The sequence below is a fragment of the Microtus pennsylvanicus genome, chromosome 5 (genome assembly GCF_037038515.1).
Source record: "Microtus pennsylvanicus isolate mMicPen1 chromosome 5, mMicPen1.hap1, whole genome shotgun sequence".
NCBI classification, from domain to species: Eukaryota; Metazoa; Chordata; class Mammalia; order Rodentia; family Cricetidae; genus Microtus; species Microtus pennsylvanicus.
The window spans coordinates 119,465,349-119,492,278 of NC_134583.1; the positions used below are offsets into that span (position 1 = coordinate 119,465,349).

The 26,930-nt window shown below is 38.1% G+C and overlaps 1 protein-coding gene across 6 annotated transcripts; it reads left to right on the forward strand.

Moving 5' to 3' along the window:
- Positions 1–902: 902 nt before the first annotated feature.
- On the forward strand, positions 903–26,463 carry Znf518a (zinc finger protein 518A). Of its 6 annotated transcripts, none has more exons than XM_075974070.1 (5): positions 903–1,024; positions 3,279–3,359; positions 16,902–17,005; positions 19,506–19,588; positions 19,981–26,457. In XM_075974070.1, the coding sequence occupies exon 5, from the start codon at positions 20,101–20,103 to the stop codon at positions 24,553–24,555; it is 4,455 nt and encodes a 1,484-aa protein (XP_075830185.1). In that variant the 5' UTR covers positions 903–1,024; positions 3,279–3,359; positions 16,902–17,005; positions 19,506–19,588; positions 19,981–20,100; the 3' UTR covers positions 24,556–26,457. The 6 variants fall into 6 exon arrangements, with proteins under 6 accessions (XP_075830185.1, XP_075830181.1, XP_075830186.1 ...); XM_075974066.1 differs by having other exon boundaries at positions 922–1,024; positions 16,875–17,005; positions 19,981–26,463; XM_075974067.1 differs by lacking the exon at positions 903–1,024 and adding an exon at positions 1,072–1,300 and having other exon boundaries at positions 16,875–17,005; positions 19,981–26,463.
- The last annotated feature ends 467 nt before the right edge of the window (positions 26,464–26,930 follow it).

Genomic DNA, 26,930 nt, shown 5'->3' on the forward strand with positions numbered 1-26,930 from the left:
ACAGGTCATCGTGTTCAAAAGCATATTCTATGCGATTGGAAAACACTTAAAAGTTTTCAAGCTGTTTTTAAAGAAAAACCCGTAAGCGCCAAGCAAACCTAAAAAAAAAAAAACTACGGCGCACAGTCGAAGCCAAAGTTCTCAGAGTTTCGCGGTTTTAATATTTTTATATATCCTTCCGCCTAGTGTTTTTGAAGACAGCAATTGCCACGTGCTTCGACGTATTTTTTGTAAGTTAGGTGCTTATTCACCATGTGAGGCGAGTAAGCTTCTGAAATGGGTTGAAAGCGAGGAGCCATGTATGAAGACTGTACAACTCTTGCGTGACGTAGGGGGCGGATTCTTTTGTCAGGGGCAAGGATTCCACTTTTGAGACTGTTGTGCGTGCGTGGGCCGGAGATTCTTTCGCTGAGAGGACTTCCTAGTTCAGACGACATCTCCCCGCCTTGGGATGAGCTCGCCTGGCGCGTCGTGAGGAGGAGACCATCCCTCAGGGTGGCCTGTGACCCCGCTTTTGACCTCAGCGTGGGCTCCCCGTGGGCTGCAGCTTCTTCCATCGACCAGGACTTCAAGGGATACCAAGACTTGCACGATCCGAGTGAGTAGTGGGAAGACGGCATTTGCTAAGACGGGGCTGGCTAAACCCTCTGTGTGGAAGCCATTTCCTGTCAGCCAAGGCTTGCCAAGCGCACCCAGCTTCTGGTGGGTACAGAGTGGCCGTCTCCCGCTCTTCCAGGGACAGTTGGCTCCCCGCCGCGGGTGAGCGCAGGGACAGTGGTGAGGGGGGAGCCAGGGAGGCGGCTCATGGCGGGGTCAGCCGTGGACTCCCGCCATGGCCTGCTCTCGTGAGGCTGAGGCGCGGACCCTTCCGGCCGCCGTTCTCTTCCGCTCGCCTCAGGTGCAGCGCGGATCCCTCCGCCGCAGCGTGCGCTGCCGGCAGCGCGGCGCTCGGCTTACCGGAAATACCCGGATGGACGGGTAATGGCCGCCATCTGGGACTCGCAGGCAATGGGGACCACGACAGGTATTCCCCGTAGTGCGGAGCCGCCAAGACCAGTTAGCATGGCGGGGCGCACAGAAAGACAGCAGGGGGCAAGGGGCGAGTCCGCGGGTTATCAGGTCCCCCCCAAAGGTCTAGGGATCCGCCTCTTGTGATAGGAAGCCCATGTTAAATAGTCCCGTCCATTCAGCGCTTCCGCCCAACTTGCGGCAAAGTTTTTCTAGAGAAGTCAGTGGTTTTTAAGCCAGGGCTCTTGGCAGCGGCTCGAGCCGGCCGCTCTCGTCTCCGCTCGGGCTTGCAGTAAGTTTGTCTGTCGGAGCTCTGCAGGCTCCTCGCCCGGGACCGGGACGAGCGCGGCGACGGTGTTCTTCCGCGCGTCCGAGGGGCAGCGGAACTCCGGGGAAAGGGGCGGATCGGGCGCGGGGTTCGGGGGCGACACGGGGCGCTCGGCGCGCGAAGCCATCACTCGTCGGGCTCCGCGGCCGGTGCGGACGGCGTGGACAGCCCTCAGCCCGCACCCCTCGAGCTGTAGGTCCGCCGGCCCGCCTCGACGGCATCCCTACTGCGGGCCCAGCCTAGGGCTCTTGGGGGCTGTTCCCTCGCACAGACTCCCCGCTCCCTGGCGCACGCACTCCGCGCCCTCTTCAGAGTTGGGCAAAAAAGTGCTCATCTTGGCCGACTCCCCACCCCCACTCCAACCACACCCAGTGGCAGATGGATGTCTTTGTAGCTGGCTCTTTTTTTTTTTTTTTTTTTTTTACTTGTAGGGTCCATCTTGAATCTCTTCTAACATGGTGTCCTCTTTGTTAAGTCTCTGAGTAGACGGCTTTTTTGATGCCAAGGATACGGGCTGAATGCATATATGGTGATGTGTTTTAACTCTTATCTAGACCAGTGGAACAGATGGAGCTTCGAAGTTTAGAAAACAAAAGTTAAGGGTTAGTTTTATCTTTAGGTTTAAATTTGGGGCATTTAGTGTTTGTGAATTTTTTTTTTTAAGTCTTGAAAATAGAAAAAAAAGTCACATTTTAATTGATGAGAATGTTGAGCTGCCTGTGATTATCTCAGGGATGCAAAGTGATAACAACTCACATTGTGGTAGGAGCGTCATTAATTTGAAAGTCTGTTTTTAGGCACTCTTGATTAATTCTAATTGAATTGCTCTTTTTCCAGCAGAACGCTCTGATTAGAGTTGCTCTAGTATATATGATCAGAGTGGATAGACAACATTTTAAAGGACTCGCTAAAATACCCTAACATTTTTAAAGTTATATCTGCAACTCTGTGCAGATGCGTTTATTATCCTTCAGCAAAGCTGTGTTTTTTTGAGAAATTCATAAAAGGCAGCTCAAATGAACACTTTTGGGGTATTGGCATTTTGTGGGATAGGTAATCACATAGACCTTACTGGGTTTTTGTTTTGTTTTCTTTTGCAAAATGATAATTACCAATTCAAAACATGTGTCTAGTGTTTGAAAGATAAAAGGGCAGCAATTACAGTGCATATCTATTGTGTGAGCTCATAGTATATAAACTTCTAACCCGAGAGTTTTATTGCACACTCTGGTTTCAAAAGATGCTGTATTTTGAAATAGGAATGGGAAATTTTTTAACTGAATAGAGTTTGATTTTAAAAAATACTTACAATGCCCCTTTAATGTACTTTCACTGCTACTCTTTGCATTTGTTTGGGGTTGTTCTCATTGAAGCAGGTGCCCTGTAGAGCACTTAATATGACAGTCTTCCTACTTTCCTATTGTTTCTTAAATGCAAGTTTGAGTCTTGCATTTCTTGAGGTACTCTATTAAAACATTTTTTGCAATAAGTGGAAGAAAACGATTATTACAAAGTTTTGGACTCTTGGTTTACTCTCATGTCTGGACTATGAATATTCATACTGGCTCGCATGGTGAACGGTTTTCATGGGATCTCGTATACCAGCACTGAGCATCCTCAAGATGCTTTTGTAGTGGTCACACAAGTGGTTCAGAATTGGATGCAGTACTGGCTCTGCTTTTGTGATTTGGGTGGGGCAAGACCAGCTTTTGTTTTATTGTATTAAGTGATGCTAATGTATTAGGTAGATTTTTATACTTTGAGTTGTGACGTTTGTATTATACAAGTTATGACATGTTATCACTGGGTATCAATGATATGCTTATGCCTTAGTACAAAAGATCTTAAAAACAAACTTATATGCCGAAGTTAAGTATGAAGTATAATTGACAAAGGACATTTTACAGTCAAAAATTTTAAAATCTTGGTTTTTTATTTCCAGATATTATCTCTTTTTAATCACTGTACCTGATTATGGCATTGTCCAAGCATTAAGTTGTGTGCCTTTGTTCCTGAAAGAAAGGTATGATAAGGATTGGCGTGCTGGAGTAGATAATCTATTAAGTAGTAAGTTCCCATGTTTTAATAGTGGATTAAATAAACTGAATGGTTACATGTATGTGCATTTTCTAAGTTACCTTAGTATTTTGTTTTTGGCCAAAATAGAAGGGACTTCTATAGGTAGAAGTTTTTATTTTAATGCAAGCAAAAAGTAATTTGGGGTTTTATAGTTTATTTAATGTTTTATAATATGTCACGAAATAGGTAGATTAAGGGCTTCTGGATAATGACCAATAAAGGTCAATATGGTAGAAACATGTTTCAAAGCGCTATAAATGGCCAGAGTCTATGCTTTAACTTAGCAAGTGCTACTCAATACACCTAAAGAAAAACAGTAATATATATTTACATTATAACTAATGATATCTACTTTGTTAGAAAAGATACTGGAGGTTGACTAAACAATTATGATGGTTTCCTGGAATAAATATCAGAATATCTTGATGTAGACAAGAAGAATGGCAGAAACTGCCCACAAATTATAAGTAGAGCTATAAAGATGTAGTGGAAAATGCTGTGCTTTTGTACAAAACGTGGTTTAATCTGCCCTCAGCCCAGAGATACGTGTCTCTCGTCTGTGTCAGTTAGGGCCTGTGGGCGCCACGGTATCTCCACTCTCCACTCAAATGCACTAATTATATACATAAAATACCCAGGATTGATTATACTGTTTTATATTACTTGGTAATCATAATGTTCTTTCATGAACTTTATCAGTAGATTGTGTTCTTTTTAGGGCACAAAGGCATAAATTTTTTTTTCACAAAGGCATAAATTTTTGTTTATTTAGAAATTAATGTCTGACGGCTATATTGAGTAGAACAAATATAAAAAAGCTGATTTGAGACACCAAGTCATCATTTATGTTCCTTACTTGAGTAACCTCTTTTTATATAATGTGTTTGACGCCTTGCCAGATTTGCATGGTACTTCGTTTGTTAGTAAAATAATGATGAATGTAGAGAATTTTCAAAACTGTGTTAGATATGTATTGTGTAGAAAAAGTGACATCATGAATAGTGAAAGTATTGCATGAAGTGAGGAAGAAATTGCAGCATGATTACATACTAAAATTACTTAGATTATTACATGTTGCAAAATCGATGATGGGATTGATACTGCTATGTGAGTATCAGAAAAATAGAGTGTATTTAAGTTTGAAAGCTTCATAGGGGTCTTATTTCAAGATGTAATAATAGATAAAAATAAGTATTAGCTCTGTCGACAATTATTAATGCCATTTTGTTGATGTTAAATATGAAGTATACCTAAATGATATGAAATTATCCATTGTGGTAAAAGCCTCTTTGTGTGTATCTTGAGAATATAAAGAAGGGGGGGGTCATTTGGCTAGGGCTATAGCTTTGTAGTAGAGTGTTTGCTTTGGCTCTACATTCAATTTACAGACCCTCAGTAAACAAATGGTCATAATTAACGTGGAATGCTATTCTGTTTCTTAAATTTAACTGATTTTTTTGAGAGATCCCTTAGTAACAGACCAAAACTATACTTCTTTTAAAGATAAAGTCAATGAAAGTGATATGGCAGTAGACAAAACAGTTTGATCAGGATGAATGAAATTTAAGTAATATTTGATTATTCATAGAATTCATCTCCTAAAGGGCATGCTGGGACACGCCTATAATCCCAACACTCAGAAGGCAGAGTTTGGAGATTGTGAGTTCTGAGCCAGCCTGGTCTACATAGTGTGTTCCAGGTAGCCAGGGCTACATACACAGTGAGCACCTGTCTCACTCAAAAGTTAATATGTCGCCGGCGGTGGTGGCGCACGCCTTTAATCCCAGCACTCGGGAGGCAGAGACAGGCGGATCTCTGTGAGTTCGAGACCAGCCTGGTCTACAAGAGCTAGTTCCAGGACAGGCTCCAAAAAGAACCACAGAGAAACCCTGTCTCGAAAAACCAAAAAAAAAAAAAAAAAAAAAAAGGCAAAAAGGCTAATATGTCGCTTGCTTGTTAGATGCTGGTGTTGTCTAGGATCATGTCTTCTTTTCTATAGCCAGATCCTCTACCTTCAAACCTAAAGATCGTTAATGGCTTAGGTATACCTGCGTTTGCAAACTCTTATAATCAAACAATAAATGTCTGGGCTTTGGGGGGCCATATGACTTCTGGTACTACTATCAGCTGTCATTGTAATATGAAGTAGTCATAGGTGACAATTTGTAGCTTATGTTTCAGTGAAGTTTGTGAAACAGGCTGTTGACCCGGTTTGGCCCGTAGTTTGTAGGTTGCTAGTTTTGTGACACAAGATGTCCCAGAGTCTGCCAGATGTGTCCACCTGCTAGTGTCTGTGCCTTCCTTGCAGTTACTAGGGAGGAGTTGTCTTGTTTTCCAAGTATGCTTCCAATTTACTCTAGGCTCCATCCCTTCTGATCTGCTGAGGGCATTGCTACTACATTTTTCTTCTATCCTCAGCTTAAAAAAGTTCTACCATATCATTTTAATTGATATTCATTCATACTACAGTTTTGTCTATTAAAAAAGCACAAACACTTGAGTTCTACTACCTGTGTGTCTTTGTGGTAAATTTCCTGAAAGAGTTGTCTGGAGGGCAGCTTTGTTCCCATTTTTCTCTTAAATCTGTACTGTTCTGCCTTCTCTACTAATTAACTCCTCCAAAACTATACTAATCATTGTTCCTGGTGATCATGACCTTAAAACCAGTGGTAATTTCTGTGTTAGCTTACTTAACGAAATTGATTAATTCCATTTTCTTCACCTTGCTTTTAGACTACCACATTCTCATTTAGCTTTAGTATCAGTGGATGTTCCTTTTCTGCCTCACTTTTCTTCATTTTTTCTTCCTAAATACTGTCATTTATTTATTTTTTTAAAAATATTTTTTTATGGTTTATTTAACTTTATTTTATGTGCATTGGTGTGAAGGTGTCAGATCCCCTGCAATTGGATCTTCAGACAGTTGTGAGCTGCCATGTGGGTGCTGGGAATTGAACCCGGATCCTCTGGAAGAGCAGTCAATACTCTTAACCACTGAGCCATCTCTTCAGCCCACTGTCATTTATTTTTTTTTCCCTTTCTTTACTTTTTTTTTTTCTCGAGACAGGGTTTCTCTGTGTAGCCCTGGCTATCCTGGAACCTGCTCTGTAGATGGGGCTGGCCTCAAACTCATAGAAATCTGTCTGCCTCTACTGGCATAAAAGGCGTGTGCCACCACCACCCAGCTATATTGTTATATATTGAGGCTTTATGCTTTAAACATTTTATTTACTTATGCTTTGATGATTTTAAATTGTGTTTCAAATACATAAATACAAACACAGTTATATCATGGTGACAACTGAAATTTTATCTTTTAACTAGAACTCCATATGTTTCATGCAGTATTAATTATATACAATTCCTCTTTAATATCAGAGAGATCCTGAATTGTGCATGGGTATAGTTGACCTTTTAAAAATACTTTCCTATTATTTCTACATTTTTTTAAATCTCAGTAAATATTTGACATACATTTTAATTATATTAGAATACTTAATGGCTTATAATACAACATAGTTCTTTCAGTTATTGGATTTGGAAATTTTAATTGCTTTTCAAAGATTTCTTTATATCAGAGATCATAGGTCAATAAATCTTGTAGGTGCTTTCTTCAGAATCAGTTCAGAACTCTACCATTCCTTCTAGATTCATCTCATACACAGTAATTATAATAACCTTTAAACTGGTCCCCTAATAACTTAATAACTAATAAATTAATAATTCCCAAATCTTCTATTTTTTTATATAATAACCCAGGTGATCTCTTTTAAAAGTAGTTCAGGGGCTGGGCAATGTAGGTTAGTTGGAATATACTTGACTAGCATGTCCAAGACACTTTCAAGGAAGAAACAAAAATAATTCAGCTCATATCTTATATCTGAAGTAGCTTCCGTCTCATTCAGAATAAAGTCAAATTGCTTATACCTTCAGGCCCTATTTCTGTCCCCATGTTATACCTTTGATTTTACATTACGTTGCCTTTCAATCCTTCTGATCCAGTAATACTGATATATCCAGATATATTAGGCTTGCTGCACACTCAGGATCTCGGCACGTAATATTCCTTTACTTAGAATGCTAGCTCTCTCAACTTCTCCTTTTTTAGTTTATATTAATTTGTTTACTGTGTGTCACTGGCTGACCAAAAACTAACCTGGCCTCATATTCACAGAGATCCACCTGTCTCTGCTTCCTAAGTCGGGGAACTAAAAGCAAGTGCTACGCCTGTGTCCCAGTCCCTCCTTTTAACTTAAGACTCTCTTCTTTCTTTTGGCAGTGCTGAGGATAGAACTCAAAGCTTTGTAGAGAATACTAGACTAGTAAATATCACTGACCCAGGACCCCATAAGAACTTTTGAAGTGAGATTTTCCTAATAACACTTTGGTTCTTCCTTTCCCCATTGTTTGATCTGTTTTTGCTCCCTTTGAATAGATTAACAGTGTACTTTATTCTCTAAACCGTAGACTATTATCTCCACAAGGGGAGGGATTTTTTTATCCACCCCCTTTTCCCTATTGTACTTCTGATACTTTGAGCAAAAGAGTGGCACTGATTTGGTGCTAACTACAAGCCCAGGACTATGTTGATAGAGCAGCAAAGAACATTATAGATAGAGTCCTTATATAGTTAAAACCCTAGTGTAGATAGTGTAAATTGGAAGATAGGTAAAATGTTGCCAACACATTGTAAAAGTCTAATAAGAGGCATAAAATAGTTTTTATTTCTTACTGAGGAGGGTGATTTATAGGTGCTTTGCTGAATGGGATACATTTGAGCTCAGCCAGAAGATGAGTGGATGTAGCCCTTTGAGACAGAACAGTTCAAGCAAGGAGTAACAAATGGAGAGGCAAAGTTAAGAAAGGAATATCTGAGGAGTTAGGAGACCGTGGGGGTTGCTAAATTGTATTTGCAGATGGCAAATGAAGTATGAGATGAGAGTGAAGAGAGAAGACAAGGATAAGGTGTTGTTTCATTTTTTAATAATTACAAATCAAGATTTGTTATTTAATACTTTCAAGTTATGTGTAGGTGTGTATGTGTCTGCATGTGAGTACGTACGCTTGAGTGCTGGCACCCATTCTGGTGGACTTAAGGTGGTTGTTGGGAACCAAACTCAGGTCCTCTGGAAGAGCAGCAAGTACTCTCAACTACTTAACCATTTTTCAGCCTCAGGTATTAGTTTTTGTCAGGCTCTTGCAAAAAGACTAAAATTTAAGGCTATGGTGCTATAGATTGAATAATCTTAATTATTACTAAGAAACTATCAAGCCATTAGGGATTGATTAGATTATGAGGACAAATTCTTCATGAATGAAATTAATGTCCTTAGTAAAGAGACCCTAGAGAATTCCTTTCTATTTCTCTTCCATCTATGAACTAGGAAGATAACAGTGCCTTGATCTTGGGCTTCCCAGACTCTGGAACTATGAGAAATGATTTCTGCTGTTTATGGGCCACTCAGTGTTTAGTATCCCTTTATTTTATTTGTTTGTTTGGAGACAGGGTTTCTCTTTGTAATTCTGGCTGTCCTAGAACTAGCTGTGTAGATCAGGCTGGCCTTGAACTCACAGAGAGAGTAGCCTGCCTTTGCCTCCCAAGTGCTGGGATTAAAGGCATGCACCACCACTGCCTGACTATATAGTATTCTATTAGATCAGCCCAGTGGACTTAAGGTTTAAGTTAGGGAACATTATGAGTTATATTGATATATTATTTGACTCCTGCTTAGAGAATACATTTTATTTTATTGAATTTTTCAGTAGTATATTATTTTATTTGTAAGGTGTTTTGCCTATATGTGTATCTTTGCACCACTTGTGTGCAGTGTCTGTGGTAGACAGAAAAGGATGTCAAATCCCCTGGGGCTAAAATTACAGATCTTTGTGACCTGCTATGTGAGTGCTAAGAATTGAAACCTGGTCCTCTGGAAGAGCAGCTATTGCTCCTATCTGCTGAACCATCCCTCCAGCCCTAAAGAGTTGTTTATGTGGTAGGCAGGAGGGAAGCATGGATGCCACTTAGGAAGACTGTTATTTTGCTTCAAGTTAGAGCTGACAGTGACTGGACTAAGGTGATGACATTGACTATCAAGAGAAGGGGAGTGAGGATACAAGATATTTTGAAAATAGTAGATTAAGATTACTTAGGGGTTATGTGGTTGTGGTGCTTTGAATAAGAATGGCTCCCAAAGCTCATATATTTGAATGTTTACTCATCAGACAGTGGCGCTACTTGAGAACAAGTAGAAGGATTAGGAGGTATTCTTGTTGGAGGAGATATATCACTGGATGTGGGCTTTGAAGTTCCAGAAGCCCAGGTGCATCTGCACACTCTCTTTCTCTCTATCTGCCTGTGGATCAGAATATTGTCAGCTATGCTCCAGCACCAAGTGTGTCTCCACGCTCCCCATTGTGATGATAATGACCTAAACCTCTGAAACTATAAGCAAGCCCCCAATTACATATGAAATGCTTTCTTTTCTAAGAGTTGCCTTGGTCTTGTTGTATCTTCACAGCACCAAAACAGTGACTAAGACAATATTTAATAAGAGAAAGGATAATTCCTTGCTTTATGGGTTGAGGAATAGGATAGATTTTGTTACTGTGTACTGAGATGGAGAAAGAATTTTTGGGAGTTGAAGTTGTAACCATGGAAAAGGTCCTTTGTATATGAAGAAAACAGTTTCTATTATTGGAGGAAGCTGACAGGGATGAATTACATGTTCTTACGTGTTTTCACGTCAAATAGCAATCTGTCTTTGAGTCCTTTCCTTGGCCTCATACATTTCAAAACCTTTTTTTCTCATAGATATTTTTTAAATTTCATTTTACATTCCATCCACAGTTTTTCCCCACCCCACATTTCAAAATCTTAATATCTGCCTATTCTCATCACAGTTGTAATGTCCAGAAGAAAGACAACCAAGATTAGTATTTCTTCATTACATATTGATTGAGTTCTAATTTGTTTCATTTTTACACCATTAATTTAATGAGTATTACATTTTAAGATTACATTTCTGATTTTTTAATATTTCAAACTAAACTCAAGATTATTGTAAAGCGAGTTAACATGCTCTCTAAAGTTTCTTATAAAATGATTTCATCTGAAATTCAAGGGAATCAGATACAGGATTGAATTTTGGCATTTCTAGACCTATATTTTATTATGTCTGCTTTATGCATATGAAGATAAATAATTTGTTAGTGCTATATTTTCTGCATTTAAATTGCATATCAGGTCACATTGATTGGAAATGATCATGCTTGAGTTGTTTTTTATATATGTGTGTGATGGAGGAAGGTCATTGGCTAATAAAGGAACTGCCTTGGCCCATTTTATTGGTTAGAACATAGGTAGGTGGAGTAAACAGAACAAAACGCTGGGAGGAAGAGGAAGTGAGCTCAGACTCCACAGCTCTCCTCTCCGGAGCAGACACCTCAGAGAGACGCCATGCCCCAGCTCCGACCCAGGATGGACTTAGCTAGAATCTTCCCGGTAAGACCGGTGCTCACAGATTATTAGAGATGGGTTGATCGGGATATCAGAATTAGCCAGTAAGGGCTAGAGCTAAAGGGCCAAGCAGTGATTAAAAGAATACAGTGTCCATGTAATTATTTCAGGGCAAAAGCTAGCCGAGCAGGCGGCTGGGGTGTTGGGGACACAGCCCCGCCGTTCCTTATTACTATATGTGTGTGTGTGCATATTTATGGGTGTCTGTGATATGTGTGTATGTATGTTTGTATTACAAAACCTTCTCTTGCTTTAATATAATAGTTTGAGTTCCTTAGGTAGACATTTTAAAATTTTTAAATGCCTAATGAGAAAAAAAGAAAAAGAAAAAAAAGCTTCAGATGCTTTTTTCCAAATCATGAAAAGACAGTATTTTGAGGATATTCCTGTAGGATCTGCTTTTAAAGAAATAAACAAGGTTTTTTGTTGTTTTGCTTTTGTTTTTGTTTTTCTAGATTCTTGGGCAGAATAATCAGTATTTTTTTCTGCCTCATACTGCTTTAATTCCCTCCCCCTCTGATTACTTGTGTTCATAGGTCTGTCTGCACTAAGTTATCACTACAGAAAAAGGATTGCGTTATTGTCAAGGAATGCAGTAGTTATAAAGAAAAAGCTCATGACAATTACTAGCTTCCCAATCTGTACTGTGGTGTTACAGAGCTGTAGGCTTAGTCACAAGCACTAAGATTAAAACAATTGGGCTTTTTTTTTGTTGTTATTAACTAGAACCTAGTGAATAAACCACAATTTTTCCTTCTTAGGCTCTACAGAGTCTCTTTGCTCTTTGCTCTGCACGTGAAGCAAGACTAACTCTAGGACTGGACCTTTGTGATTCTGTTGGGATCTCCTCATCATGGGCATTTTGCTATGAAGTTTCTCAAGTCTTTTACTCACTGTTTGATTTCTAACCTGTGTCAACATTGATTTTTTTTTTCTGGTTCCTTTTTAAAAAACTATTATTACTTATTTTTTGAGATAGGGTCTTGCTGTGTAATGGCTAGCCATAAAATCTTAATCCTCTTGCCTCTGCCTCCTAAGTGCTGGAATTGCAGGTGTGCACCACTGTAACCCAATCTTATTTTGTCCCTTTGATCTTACAATTTTTTCCCTCTATTTTTACGCCTCTTCAGTTTATCTTGTTTTCTAGTGCTATCTTATTACTATTTTGGAAGTGCTGCTCTTATGTTTTCTCCTTATCGACCACCTTTCATATAAATTCACAGTATCATCTATAGTCTAGTTCTTGCTTAGCCTTCTGTAAGGCATTCTCTTTGAGCTAGATCATGCAGCACCTTTGGAGAAAAAAATGCTTCTCATGTTTCTTGTTCTTTGACCTAGATTGCCTGTTCAATCTTTCTTGTACATTCATGCCCTATTGTCTTTCAAAGGCTTTCACAAAGCATACTTTTTTTGTGAAACAAGTACAGTTAGCATTGGTTCGCCTACTATGTGTCCCTAAGTATGAACTTTTGGCTACATTTAATGGAAGCAGTATGAGCTATAAAGCAAAAAAAGGGACTTACTTTAAAGAGTGAGGATTTCCAGAATTTAATCAAGGACAGGACTACACACGCAGGTGTCCCTAAAGGCTTCTGGTAGTCACGTTGTTCCTTGTTGCCATCCACATACTTAGGAGGGCTGAAGAATCTGTTGATTGGGTAACACAGTTTGATTGTACAGAGCATGCTATCTTTCAGTGCTTTGGAGAGTGTTTTTCTATAGATTTATTTGCCTTTTAGGTTCTTTTCCTATCATACAAATGATGACCTTTCCTCCTAACTTGAAAATACATTGGATGCTTTAATGTACATCTTTCTTTTTTTAAATTAAAAATGTTATACAAAACTGTCTTTCCCAATTCAATCATACATCTTTCTGTATAATGTTTTCTTGTGGATATTTTATAATTTACTTCATATTCTTTTTTTCTTCTTCTTGGTTTTTCAAGACAGGCTTTCTCTGTGTAGCCCTCGCTGTCCTGGAACTCGTTCTTTCGATGAGGTTGGCCTCAAACTCAGAGGTCCACCTGCCTCTGCCTCCCAAGTGCTGAGATTAAAGATGTGTGCCACCACTACCTGGCTATCATAGTCTTATTAACGTATGTTTGGATGATATTGATGCATACTTATTTCATAAGGTATATTCTTTTAAAAATATTTATTTTTATGTGTATGAGTGATTTGCTTGTGTGTGTGTATATGCACCATATATATTCAGTGCCCATGGGGCCAGAAGAGGGTACAGAATATATCAGTTTAAGGAAAACATTATGGTTAGTTAGCTAGTACAGAGACTATAACATGGTAGACATTATAGGTCATTGTTCAAATTCTCTGTAATATCAAAGTCTACACTGTTAAAGATTGCATTAAAAACTCTAAATAAAACTTTATCAGATCAAATCCAGCACTTTCTTAAAGAATACATTGAGATGTGTTTGTAGCCCACACATACTTAACTAGAGCACTTACCTAGCATCTATAAGTCCCTGGGCTTGAATTACATCATTGCCCTTTCCTTCCTATCCCACTCCTTAAAAAAAACAAAACAGTATTCTGCTGGTTGTGGTGGTGCACACCTGTAATTTCAGAATTGGAGAGGCAGGGGCATGTGGATCTCTATTAATTCGAGGTCAGCCTGGTTTGTGCAGTCGGTTCTAGGGCAGTCAGGGTTGTGTAGAGAGACTCTACTTCAAAACAATCAGATAAACAAACAAAAATTAGTATTCTATCTAGTACAGGCTTCTTAAGATTTTTCTACTCATAGCCCTTTTGCCCAAAAAAGTTTTATGTAACTGTGGGTAAATAGGCTTAGAAAATCAGTAGACAAATTAAGTATTTACTGATAATGAATCATAATAACTTGTTTTAAAACAATTATCTGGTACACATATAATTTTATAATTAGCAAAGGCTAAAGCAAATTTGCATACTAATATGGTGGATGTGCTTGTTCGTTTTTATTTTTTTTTTAAATTGCAGGGTTGTTTTTTTTTTGTCTCCAAATTTCACTTTATTTTAGCTTTCCTACCTGCTTGGTGCTATAATTCCTAGGTTTTCTGAAAATTCAGAGTGTAAAGTGATCAGTTCTTAGCTTTACCAACTGTTGGCCAGAGATTATAAGTGCTCTTGGTCATTACTGCCTATTTGCTTTCCAGCATCTAACATTTTCTTTCTGTAATCTCTGCAGTGGGAACTCACTTAATTTTTCCATAAATACTGCTTATGTATTTGTTGTGTATGTTCCTTTTCTCCAATCTTTTCTGTTTCCCTAATTATACTAGTAATGCTGTTTATATTTACTTCTGTGTTGTAGAGTTTATTATATAGTCTCTGGTTCTTAGAGACTATATAATTTCTTCTCATTTCTTCTCACTTTAGAGTAAATGTAGAATGAACTCTGGGTTTCTTCTCCTCTGAAAACTCCATAAATGCCTGTTCCATATCCATATCTCATAGCATTTACAGCCGGCTAACTAGTATTGGTGCTGAGTATAGTACCTAACTAGTTGATGAAGTTAATGAAAACTTTAACTCTATTTAAGATAACTTTTTACCATATTTGGTTATAAGTTTATTTTGTTTTTTAAACTAAAATCTTTTACTAGATAAGTTGTAGGTGTTGTTTTATATTCTCTTCCTACTAATAATATGCCTAGAATTTGGAGAAACTTTGATTTTAAAAATGCAAATCTTTTTTAAGAAAAATTACTATATTTTTTTCATCTGACTTCAAAATTACTTTTTCTCTCTTATAGAACATTAGCTGTCTTCTTATATATATAATCTCAAATCTCATTGTGATTGCCTACTGTAGAATTTTCCCATTTTTAACCAATAGTGATAGTCAGAAAATGGTGAATAGGTGGTGGTGGCGGCGGCACAGGCCTTTAATCCCAGCACTCAGGAGGCAGAGGCAGGTGGATCACTGAGTTCAAGGCCAGCCTGGTACACAAAGTGAGTTCCAGGACAACCAGGACTACATAGAGAAATCCTGTCTTGAAATACCAAAAAAAAAAAAAAGAAGAAGAAGGAGGAGGAGAAGGAAGGAAGGAAGGAAGGAAGGAAGGAAGGAAGGAAGGAAGGAAGGAAGGAAGGAAGAAAGTCCAAAAGTAATGAGTTCATGGGGGGGGGTGTTTTTTTGTTTTTTTGTGTTTTTTTTTTTTGGATTTTTCGAGACAGGGTTTCTCTGTAGCTTTTTGGTTCCTGTCCTGGAACTAGCTCTTGTAGACCAGGCTGGCCTCGAATTCACAGAGATCCGCCTGCCTCTGCCTCCCGAGTGCTGGGATTAAAGGCATGTGCCACCACCGCCAGGCTCTATGAGTTCATGTTTTAATTGCATGCTACTCTGAGAGGTGTGCTGTAGTCTATTTCTGTATATCCTTGTGTGAATTATTTATTTGTCTAGCCTGCCCACGCTGTGTATTGGTACCTGCCTTCTAGTCACTTGGGAGGTATCTTAGTTGTCAACTTGATGTTCATGACATCATATTTTCCAGTGTAGTAGCTCAATGCTATTCTACAATATCTCTATTATTTACCTTGCTTTGAGAACATTGTATCATCAGACTTCATACCAGAAAATGGTGAATATAGTACAGTTACATACTTTTTTATTATACATATTATTCTATTTTATTATTCATCTTTTATTGTGTCTATATTATAGGTTAAATTTTTTTCACAGATGCTTTTTAATATTCACTGGCATTAATGCTAGCTGGATTTGATAGATTGGCACGCTATTATTTTTTTTATTTTAATTTATTTATTTATTAAGGATTTCTGCCTCCTCCCTGCCACCGCCTCCCATTTCCCTCCCCCTCCCCCGATCAAGTCACCCTCCCTCATCTGCTCAAAGAGCAATCAGGGTTCCCTGACCTGTGGGAAGCCCAAGGACCGCCCACCTCTATCCAGGTCTCCTAAGGTGAGCATCCAAACTGCCTAGGCTCCCCCAAAGCCAGTAAGTGCAGTAGGATCAAAAACCCACTGCGATTGTTCTTGAGTTCCCATTCTTCCTCATTGTCCGCTATGTTCAGCTAGTCCAAATTTATCCCATGCTTTTTCAGACCCAGGCCAGCTGGCCTTGGTGAGTTCCCGATAGAACATCCCCATTGTCTCAGTGTGTGGGTGCACCCCTCGCGGTCCTGAGTTCCTTGCTCGTGCATCGTCTCCTTCTGCTCCTGATTTGGACCTTGAGATTTCTGTTTGGTGCTCCAATGTGGGTCTCTGTCTCTGTCTCCTTTCATCGCCTGATGAAGGTTAATATTCAGGAGGATGCCTATGTGTTTGTCTTTGGATTCATTATAGGTTAAATTTATCATAAATATATGTAAGAAGATAACTGTATATACAGTATTTAGGTAATTCTGGTTTTAGGCATCTCCCTGCCCCTGAGTGAGGTCAGGGGATATGGAGGAGCTGTGTATTACTTGATTTTTAAAAGAAATTTTCTTTGTCTCTTTCTTTTTTTTTTTAATCAATGGCAATAACTCATTAGTCACTCTGAATAAGACAAAGAGAAAAAGAAGTTTTTCTGAATACTTAAATTGTTCCCTCCCTCCTTCCCGCCCATCACTTTATCCAGTTATTTGTGCTTATCCTTTTACTTGGTTGTTTTTCTTTTTTTTCTTTGCTCCTACTGTGTGTCCCTGACCAGCTGGAACTCACTATATGCCCAGACTGGCCTCAAATTCACAGAGATCCTTCTCCCTCCCAGTGCTGGGATTAAAGGCATGCACCACAATGTCAAGCTCCTGCTTAATTTTTCTAGTGATATCAACAATTGAGATGCGGTAAAACAAGATTTTCTCAGTTTTTTAATTGGAAGGTGACCTAAGCATATCTTAAGAAAAGACAGTACTAGGCAGAGGGAGATATCTGTTAGTATAGGAAGGTTCATTTGCCTTTAGTAATAATTTTCCTCTTATATCTCTCCTAACAGTTGATAATAGCAATTCCCTATTTCTAGCTTCTGAACTCAGCTGGAAACTCTGGATTCCTCTCTTTCCTGAGCCTTCTGTCACCCAGAGAGCTCCAATTTGATCTTCCATTCAAGTCTCCATCTCTCCCAAGGTATGTTTAGTGGATAAAGGAGGCAAAATTTTGTCACTTTCTTACTTACTGATATTTATTAAATATTGATTGAATGAGTGTCTCCTAATGGGCTTTTTTCTCTTTGAAATGGTGGCTCGTGTCTGAATATGATGCATGTCCTGGTAGTTCCACTGTGTAGTAATATGAAGTGGCGGCGGGGCTATGTCCCCAAAATCCCAGCCGCCTGCTTGGCTAGCTTATGCCCCGAAATAATTACACAGACACTGTATTTATTTAATCACTGCTTGGCCCTTAGCTCTAGCCCTTACTGGCTAATTCTCACATATTAATTTAGCCCATTTCTAATCATCTGTGTAGCGCCCCTAGGTGCGCTTACCGGGAAGATTCTAGCCTAAGTCCATCCTGGGTCGGAGCTTCATAGCGTGCGTCTTCCCTGGAGCAGGTAGCATGGCGTCTCTCCTGCGTCTGCTCCGGAGAGCAGAGCTGCTGCGGAGTCTGACCTCACTTCCTCTTCCTCCCGGTATTCTGTTCTGTTTACTCCACCCACCTAAGGGTGGGCCTATCCAATGGGTCTAGCAGTTTCTTTATTGCTTAGCCAATGAAATCAACAGATTGATATATGACACTCCCACATCACCACTGCTCACTAGCAGAGGTGCGAAAGTGGCTTGAGCCCCAGAATTTGAGTCCAGTTTGGACAAAAAAACTTTTTCTCCACTAAGTCTTTTTGTTATTTCAATGGTCAAAGCCTATAGTTTTTGTTGGTCATCATGGTGTAAGAAATTGCAGATTATTTTAATACTTTTACCAAAGTGTCTAATTTCAGTGATTTAGGATGTTGATAAACTTAAAAGTTAATAAAAACCACAGTTTAAATAACCAGCAATCTTTGTTGGTGGAGATGAAAATTGGACTGTAATTAAAAACTAGCTTAATAGGTAGGAGTGAAAATTATGATAAAATTCCTGTCTTGTATTACCTGAGGTATTTATAACCAACCTTCCTTCCTTCCTTCCTTCCTTCCTTCCTTCCTTCCTTCCTTCCTTCCTTCCTTCCTTCCTTCCTTCCATTCATCTGTCTTTCAGCCAAAGGTGGCAACTCTAGAATAAGTTGTTCTTTAGTGACTTTACTTACACACAGGGTAAACATGCTTCAAGATCAAATAGATTCTCCAGGTAAAGTTGAAATTTGAGATACAAGCCCTCAACTACCTGAAATATTTGAGCTCTTCCAAGAGTGTATTGACATTCTGCATTAATTGAAAGTTATCAAATTTAAGTAAAAGCTAAGGGTATTTATTTGTAAATTAAGATTTCTCTAGCTAGTCATTACTGAATCATCTTTAAGTTCCATCTGGATGAAGGAACATTCATTTAGACATCCTTATATCCTGACTTTCTAACAGTTCCAGTTACTTTCAGTAGTTTTCCTCTTTTAGGTCCCCCATGCCCTTCATATTACCTTTACTGTTAAATACCCCACCACCACCATTATTAGTAGTAGTTATAATAGTAGTAGTAGTAATACTAAAGTTTTAAAGATACTATCCTAGGTTCACTATTTCAAATATTTTAGAGTCAGTAACTTAGTTTACTCTCTTAATGGGCTTATCAGATCAAATAGTTACTTTGATGACAGTTATCCTTGTTGATAACCATCGTTGAAAATTTTGCTTTGAAATTTATTAATATAATAAAATAGTTGATTGAAAGTTTGCATCTATAGTTTTTACTTCTTTATGTTTTTTAGTATATTGCAGTTTTCAACCAATAGCCATTTCAATTTAAATCCCTTTTAATACATGAGGAAACGATAAATACACATTTACCTCTTATGTTACTCATGAATACTTTGTCTTTCTGATCAGAGAGGAGCACAAAAATAAATACAAGTTATATATTAGAAAAATTAAATATAATTCTTTTATAATATATCTTCTGTCGGTTTTTAACTTGGTTGGATATAAGAAATTTTTAGAACTGCAGAATTGCACATTGGGTGGAAGGAAATGTAAATCTAGATATCTTTCAGAAATATTATATGTATAAATGTGACATGGAATGATAGTTTCTATAGCTGTCTTTGTTTTTTGTTTGTTTTTAGCTTTAAAAAATTTTTTTAATATGTGCATTACAAGAAAGAAAATACAAGAACAAAGTCATCCAGTCATGAGCAGCTCAGCTTAATGTGTCCTTCTAGATCTTGTTCTCTGGTCAGAGCCTGTAGCAGCCTTGGATAGCAAAAGAGTAGGAATTCAGTTCCACCAGCAGTAAGAAGTAGTCCACAGCATATCTACTCTGAGATGTTCTGAAGTCATTGGAAGGGGAAACTAGATCTGGTTGCATTGGTGTTCTTTGAAAGAAGTATATACAAAAGTAAAGAAAGTTAAGATGTTAAAGTCTTTTAAGTAATATTCTATTTATGCAAGACAAATAGCAAACTTCATATGTGTATGTTCCTTTTTTGCATTTATCTTGTCTGTTCATACCATCTGGTAATAATGCTGATTTTCTTCTAGGGAAGCGTCCTGTAGTCCCTAATGTCAGTTCATGCTTGATGGTGTTTTATGCCTCTGACTCCCATGAGTGGCCTGTAAATCAGGTATGGTCATTCATAGAAATTTGCCTTATTGTAGGGAATAACAGTTAAGAAAACTTGGGCCAAGACTGTGTCGTGCTTTTGGAGGAGTGATAGGTTTTTTAATGAAGTTTGTACCTTGAAAGCTGCTAACTGAACTTGAACAGTCATCTTGGCATCACCTAGTGCCTAACCATGAAGCTAAGGGAAGGAGAAACAGTAGAAGCTAATAATACTGTTTCTATTGCTAGATGACGCTTCCTCTAAACCTGGGTGTTCTTAACAGATCAGGTCTTTGTGTCTTTAGTATGTGTGTTTGATTAGCATTTTTGCTTTGTTGAGTCAGAATGAACTTAGAAATAAGAAATTTACTTTGAATTTTGTGATGAAAATTTCAATTCTTTGTTTAATTTTAGGTGAATTGATTCCTGGTAATTTTGAAGATGTTGCAGCTCAGTATTGTTTTGTATTTAAGTCACAAATAACTTCATAAATTTTCAGAACAAAAGAAACTGGATTTTTTTAAAAATTAAATCATGCCATTTGAACAGACACAGCTATTTTGTGATGAAAAACAAACTACTTCAAGAAAATGTGATGCAGGAAATAAGACAGCAGACACTATTGGATCAATACCTACACCAAAACTTCCAGAAACTAGTTTTCATTACGAGCTAAAACATGTGAACATCAGTTTGCCCAAGATAAATATTCCAAATGAAGTGTTAATGAAACATGAAGTTGAAAAATACAGACTATTATTTCAGAGTAAACCACAGACTGCAAGGAAATCTTTCAGTGTAAAGACTGTAAGCTGTGCTGAGGAGTGTGTCCTGCCTTGTAAATCTGAGCGAACCGAAGAAGAGAGTGTAAACATGTCTGCAAAAATACTCAACTTCAGTTGTTTAAAATGCCAAGACAGTACTCAGTATAGTCCAAACGATTTGCAGAAACACTTTGAAATGTGGCATCATGGTGAGTTGCCTTCGTTTCCTTGTGAAATGTGTAGTTTTTCAGCAAATGACTTCCAGATATTTAAACAACACCGAAAAACCCATAGGAGCACTTTTGTAAAATGTGACATTTGTAACAGTGAGCGTTCATATACTTTATTGGAGTTGACAAAACACTTCACGTCTAAACATTGTGTTAATGGTAATTTTCAGTGTGAAGAGTGTAGATTCTTTACCCAGGATGTTGGCACATTTGTTCAGCACATTCACAGACATAAAGAAATGCATTATAAATGTGGAAAATGCCGTCACCTCTGTGTTACCAAGGGAGAGCTTCAGAAGCACCTTTGTGTCCACTCTGGTACTCTTCCCTTCACTTGTCACTACTGTAGCTACGGTGCCATTCATAAAGACCAACTTGTCAGACATGTTATAACTTTGCATAAAGAACACTTATATGCGAAAGAAAAACTGGAAAAAGACCAATATGATACAAGAGTGGCAACAACTACGACAGGGCTTAAACTAATACTTAAGAGATACAAAATAGGTCCAACAAAGACGTTTTGGAAACGTAAGACAGTTACCAATGGGAATGATGAAAGTATTGGAAAAACTGCTCACACGTTTAATATAGTGAACAAAACACAGACTAAATCTGAAGACCAGAGTCAAGAGCAATTAAATGAAGAAAAGGGTGAAAGACTGCACTGTGAGAATGATGATAAGCCCACAGAATCAGAAAAGTCAACTTTGCTGTCCCCTGGGCAATATAATAAAGCTGACGAGGGAGCAAGTGCTACTTCAAGTTCCTTGAAGAGTAGTGTACAAGGGCCTACAGTGTTCCTGGTGAAAAATAATAAGATAACAATTCCTGCTAACTACAGTGCTAAGTTTATGGGCTTCAAGGTGGTTGATGGGAGACAGCATATTGTAATAAAATTGTTGCCTATCAGTAAACCGAATTTACCTGCACCAGCCTTACAACCAGACACAGAAAAGGATAGTACAGCTAATTTGCCACCCCTAGCTTTGGACAGTGCTGGATTTGCAACTGGAGTAACAACTGAGGTGAATGACACAGATTTTGTCAAAGCAGCTCCACTTTCATCTTCGTCTCCTGTGCTTTCCAGGAAAGAAATTTCTAAAAAAGAAATGGCTTTCTCATCTGAAAAGACTAATATGCTTCAGACGGTAGATAACATTAAAAGTTTATCTTTGCCAACAACATCAGAATCAGTTGGTGCTTCAGTGAGTTTGACTACAAAAGTTGAAGCAAGAGATAATGTTGACTCGTGGGAAAATCATACCACTCAGAGTCATCCAGATGCATTAGGTACCACCACCATTGAAAGTCCAGATAAAGTCAACCTTACCACTAAGCCAAATGCATACAGTTGTGGAGATATGCATAACTATTGCATCAATTATGTTAGCTCTGAGTTACCTGACGAATCCTCCAGCTCTTTTGAGTCCTCCAACCAAGGATCATTACCTTTTCATAATTACTCAAAGGTGAATTACAAGCATCGTAGGTTTTCAAGAACACGAGGGTTTGAAAACCTTCCGAGGGACTCTTCCAGTGAAACAACTGAGGACTCAGCTAGTGATAGTGATTCACCTTCACCACTAATGAAAAAGGAGAGCTCCAACTCAGGTAGCCCATTAACATCTGTCAGCCCGTTAAATGATAAACACGGAACTTTCAAAACAAAAGCTGAAATTGAAGAACCATGTAATTTAGAAGAAAGACAAAACTTTGATAAGCAAAGCCTCTTCACTGATGAAAACCAAAATTTATTGAGTGTTACTGAAGAAACTAAATGGAATGACATTCCCAGTCCTGGCTCCCCTATGATGCCTAGAATCACATCTGTTTTCTCTCTCCAAAGCCAGCAGGCTTCAGAATTTTTACCACCAGAAGTAAACCAGTTACTTCAAGATATATTAAAACCAAAATCTGATACAAAGGAAAATTCTGATAACATTCCCAGTAAAAACCTTCCACTCAATTGTGACCAAACATTTAAAAAGGTTGAGGAAGAAGACATGGTAGTAGAATCTTCTAAAGACTTCCAGGCACAAGACGTCTTCCCAGTTCCATCTCCCAGTGTAGGTGTTAGTGTGCCTACAAATGATTTGAATTTAAAATGTAATGGACAAGAAAAACAAGTGACAGCATTAAAAGAAGTGAGAAATTCAGAGGTGGCCGCTAAAATTCCAAGTATCGTGACACTACTTAAGACTCAGTCAGATGCAATAATAACACAACAACTTGTAAAAGACAAACTCCGAACCACAACACAAAATTCAGGTCCTGTATATATTCAGAATCCATTTCTAACCTCAGAACAGAGAAATCCTGTATTTGTTCAAACTCCAAAAGGTTTTCTTATACCACTGCATGTTGCTAACAAACCTGGATTCCACGTTTTCTCTGGAAGACCACTCCCTTTGGTTAATAAGCAGAGTGCACCTGCTTCTCTCCTTGTGAACAAGAAACCTGGAGTGCTTTTGACACTTAATAAAGGGAAACCTGAAGGTGTTAACACTGTCAAAACTGAGAATGTTCCCAGCTATGGAACTGTAACTACAGAACCTTGCAAAACACCTTCGCTTAAGGTAGAAGCAAACAATAACTTTCTTACCCCTACACTTTGCTCCGGTGGTGGCAGTTGTGTCAGCATGAAAAGTTGCTCAGCAAATGTGTCACCATTGAAGGGTCCTTACATTATTAAAACATCAGTGGCTTCTTCAGTGAGAGCTGTTCGTTTTCCTAACATTCTACCTGAACAGCAGGGCCCTAAGATGAATATCTTGGATACAGGAAAGCTACAGAGTGAAACCTTGCCCAAAGCATCTCTGTACACCCTCATGCCTGATGGGAAACAAGCTGTGTTTTTAAAGTGTATGATGCCAAATAACATTGAACCGCTTAAGCCTAAGTTAGTCAGAAATGGTCCTTACCAACATATTCAGCCAAAGAGACCTGAAGGAGCACCACAGAAAATATTGGTAAAAATTTTTAATCCTGTTTTAAATGTCAGTGCTGCTAATAATCTTTCAGTTAGTAACTCTGAACCCTCATTCCAGAAAGAGAATGTACCATCTAAACTACCAGGACTTGGAGAACAGAAAGAGCCAGAATCTTCTAGAGATGCCTTACCAGTCTTAGTAAATGATTTGATGCCAGCAAATGAAGTTGTTCATGCTTCTACTGCAGCATGCCTAGAATCTTCTGAGGAACCAGCATGTATCAGTGAGCATTCAGAGACTAGAGCATTAAGGTATAAAGCCAATTGTATAAATGAGAGAAATTTCAATAAAAGGAAGACTTGTAAAAATAAATTTGCAAAAATTAAGACTCGTATAAGTCAAGATTCTGAAAGCACCATTGTATCTAGAAACAGAAGCTGTAAACGAAAGTATATTGATAATTACCAAGAACCTCCAAGAAAAAAGTCCACATTACATAGAAAGTGTAGAGAAAAGGCTAATTCTGACGATGTCCAGGAAACATTGACATTTAGCAGACCGAGGCTTTCAAAGGATTCAGGTAGAACTTTGAGACTTTTTCCTTTTAATTCCAAACAACTGGTGAAATGTCCTAGGAGAAACCAACCAGTTGTGGTTTTGAACCATCCTGATGCAGATGCCCCAGAAGTAGAACGTGTGATGAAAACTATTGCAAAGTTTAATGGACGTGTACTGAAGGTTTCATTGTCACAAGCAACTATTAATGCTTTACTGAAGCCAGTTTATTATAACACTTCAGAAACAACTTACAATGACTTTTCCAAGAGACACAAAATGCTTAAACCTGCTAATTCTGTGAAAGAAAGATTTGTGCTAAAACTAACACTCAAAAAGACAAGCAAAAATAATTACCAGATTGTAAAATCTACCTCTGAAAATGTCTTGAAAACTAAGTTTAACTGCTGGTTCTGTGGTCGAGTTTTTGACAATCAGGATATGTGGGCTGGCCATGGGCAGAGACATTTAGTGGAAGCTACTCGGGATTGGAATGTGTTAGAATAACTTACTGTGATTACAAAGGAAAGAGACTTTAAAAGGAAAATATGGGCTAAGTTACCATAATTCAGGCATTTTTCTACATCAATATAGTTTTTGAACATTTTAAGAGTTGGTTATATTTCTGTGGAAGAAGAAAAGCTTTATGTGTGGTACTTGAAAATGCCACAGTTCACATGTTTTGAAAGAAAGTAATTAGCACAGATGAGCCTTGTTTTAGTTGTTTAAAGATGCATCTGTGGGAAGGTAGGACTAAGGAAATTTTTGATAAGAGTTTTTCCAGTTGAGTTTAGAGACTTGAGCAGAGGGTAATGGTGGACAGCCCCATTCGCTTTCTTCTCCAACCAGCCTTATAGATCTGACAAACGAGTTTTCTCTGGAGATGAAGAACCGTCTCACACATGAGTTTCTTACCACTTGTGAAGATGGCCTAAGCTTGATAAGGTTACTTTCTGTCTGTTACAGTTCATTTGAAAGGTATTATGTTCCTTCGAAGCTACATCTTACTGGACTATAGTTAAAATAATGCTTGAAGTGTTTTGGGCAAGTAAGTCCTGTTGCCGTTACTCTGCCCTGTGTCAGATCGGAATACCCTCAAGATGATTCTCTTACTCTTTGACTGTCTGAATCACTTCAGTAAATGAGGCAGTCTCCAGAGGAGAAAGAAATTTTCTCTAAAATCCACTTGAAAATCAACATTTTCCTGAATTTGTTTCTGTTCTCCAGTGGTTCCCTTGCACAGAATTGTGTTTATCTGATTAGAAGTGACCATAGCCAAATAGTTTTTTTCCTCCATTGGTTGGCATCCTTTCACAATGAACAGAAAACATGGAAACACCTCAAAGGGAATGGCTTTTCTTGAAAATTCAAACAACTTATTTTTACAGATACAATATTTTAAAGCAAGGTTAGCAAAGCAGATCATATTTTTGCTTGTGTTTAATTACTATTTTTACCAAAACATGTCCACATTAGGACATATCATTTTCATTAGTAATATTTCAGGATGACCAACAACCCAAAATAGTATTAATAGTTGGCATTTGAAAATAGAGAAACAAGCATTAGTGATGGACTCTGTAGCAATTCATAAATCTTTAAGAACAATTCGTAAGAGACATGCCCAACAATTTCAAAATGGACATTTTATAACAACCCATTGATTTAACTTTACCATAAACATTTGTATCAATTTTTTGCCTCATTGAATAATGAAGTTCTATTAAAAAATGATGTACAGCATCATTTTTTGCTTTGTTGTTACTATACATATTAATGACATTTTCATTGATTGGATCAAAACTTCAGGGCTTCTTTTTTGTATATAACAAAATGTACATATTTTTGTACTTGATTATGTAAATTTGCACAGAAGGTTTATAACACAAAAAATTATTTTCTTTCAGTTCTGTGCATGCATTAATAAAAGTGGGTGATTTAAAAAGAAGATTGTACCCATGTTATTTTCTTGTTTTTTATTTCTGACTTTTTTTTATTTGGTTGGGGGCATATGTTTTATTTTTTTCAGGGATTAAACACTATTGTTAGCAAGTGCCTAAAAATGATGTGAACAGTTTACATATGTCAACTGTAACAGTAGGTCCTAAGTGGGCCCATTCCCCTTATAGTTTTGATTTAAACAAAGCCATAAATAGATGCTTCAAGCTATATTGCTATGCACATTATACTTGTACTGTTTTTGTGCAGTTTACCTACTTTCTTAGTGAAGTATTTTTTGTATAAAACCTGTTATAATTGTGTTTCTTGAATTGAGCCTGAGTGGAATTGATTGGAAATACACAGTATATATTAATAATGTACATGATGTTTAAAGAATGGTAAGCATTGTTAAAATTTTCTTGTTGTTAATGAAGGTTTTGAAGGTTTTCTTCAATTAAACTTAAGCTTGTGTTTACATGAGAGTTCTTTGTTTTTAACTGAGCTAAAAACCTAATAGAAATTCTAATAGGAAATGCCTCCCCTTCTCTCTGTCTGTGAAGACTACAGAATAAATATGGGACTTTCCTTTTTTCTTCCAAAATTATAGATGAACTTTGAGAAAGGTCACATTTATGGCAACTTATCCTTGGCTCTGTTGGGAAACACTTTTAGCTGAACTTCGCTCTTATGGATAGGCCCATACATAACATGTATTACTTCCTGGGAATAAGAGAGAAGAGGCTACCCTGACAGTCTGTAACACTCAAAATACATTTCAGGGGCTTGAGAGGCTCAGTGGTTAAGAGAAGAACACTTATTGCTCTCATAGAGGGCCCAGCTTCAGGGCCTAGCACCCACGTGTTGGCCCACAATCCATTGTAACCCCAGTTTCATGAATTCTAACTGCCTCTTCTAGCCTTCAAGGACACTGCATGCATGTG

Bases quoted from the DNA above. Each gene is read 5' to 3' on its own strand.
- Znf518a (XM_075974070.1), top strand. From the start codon at position 20,101: ATGCCATTTGAACAGACACAGCTATTTTGTGATGAAAAACAAACTACT.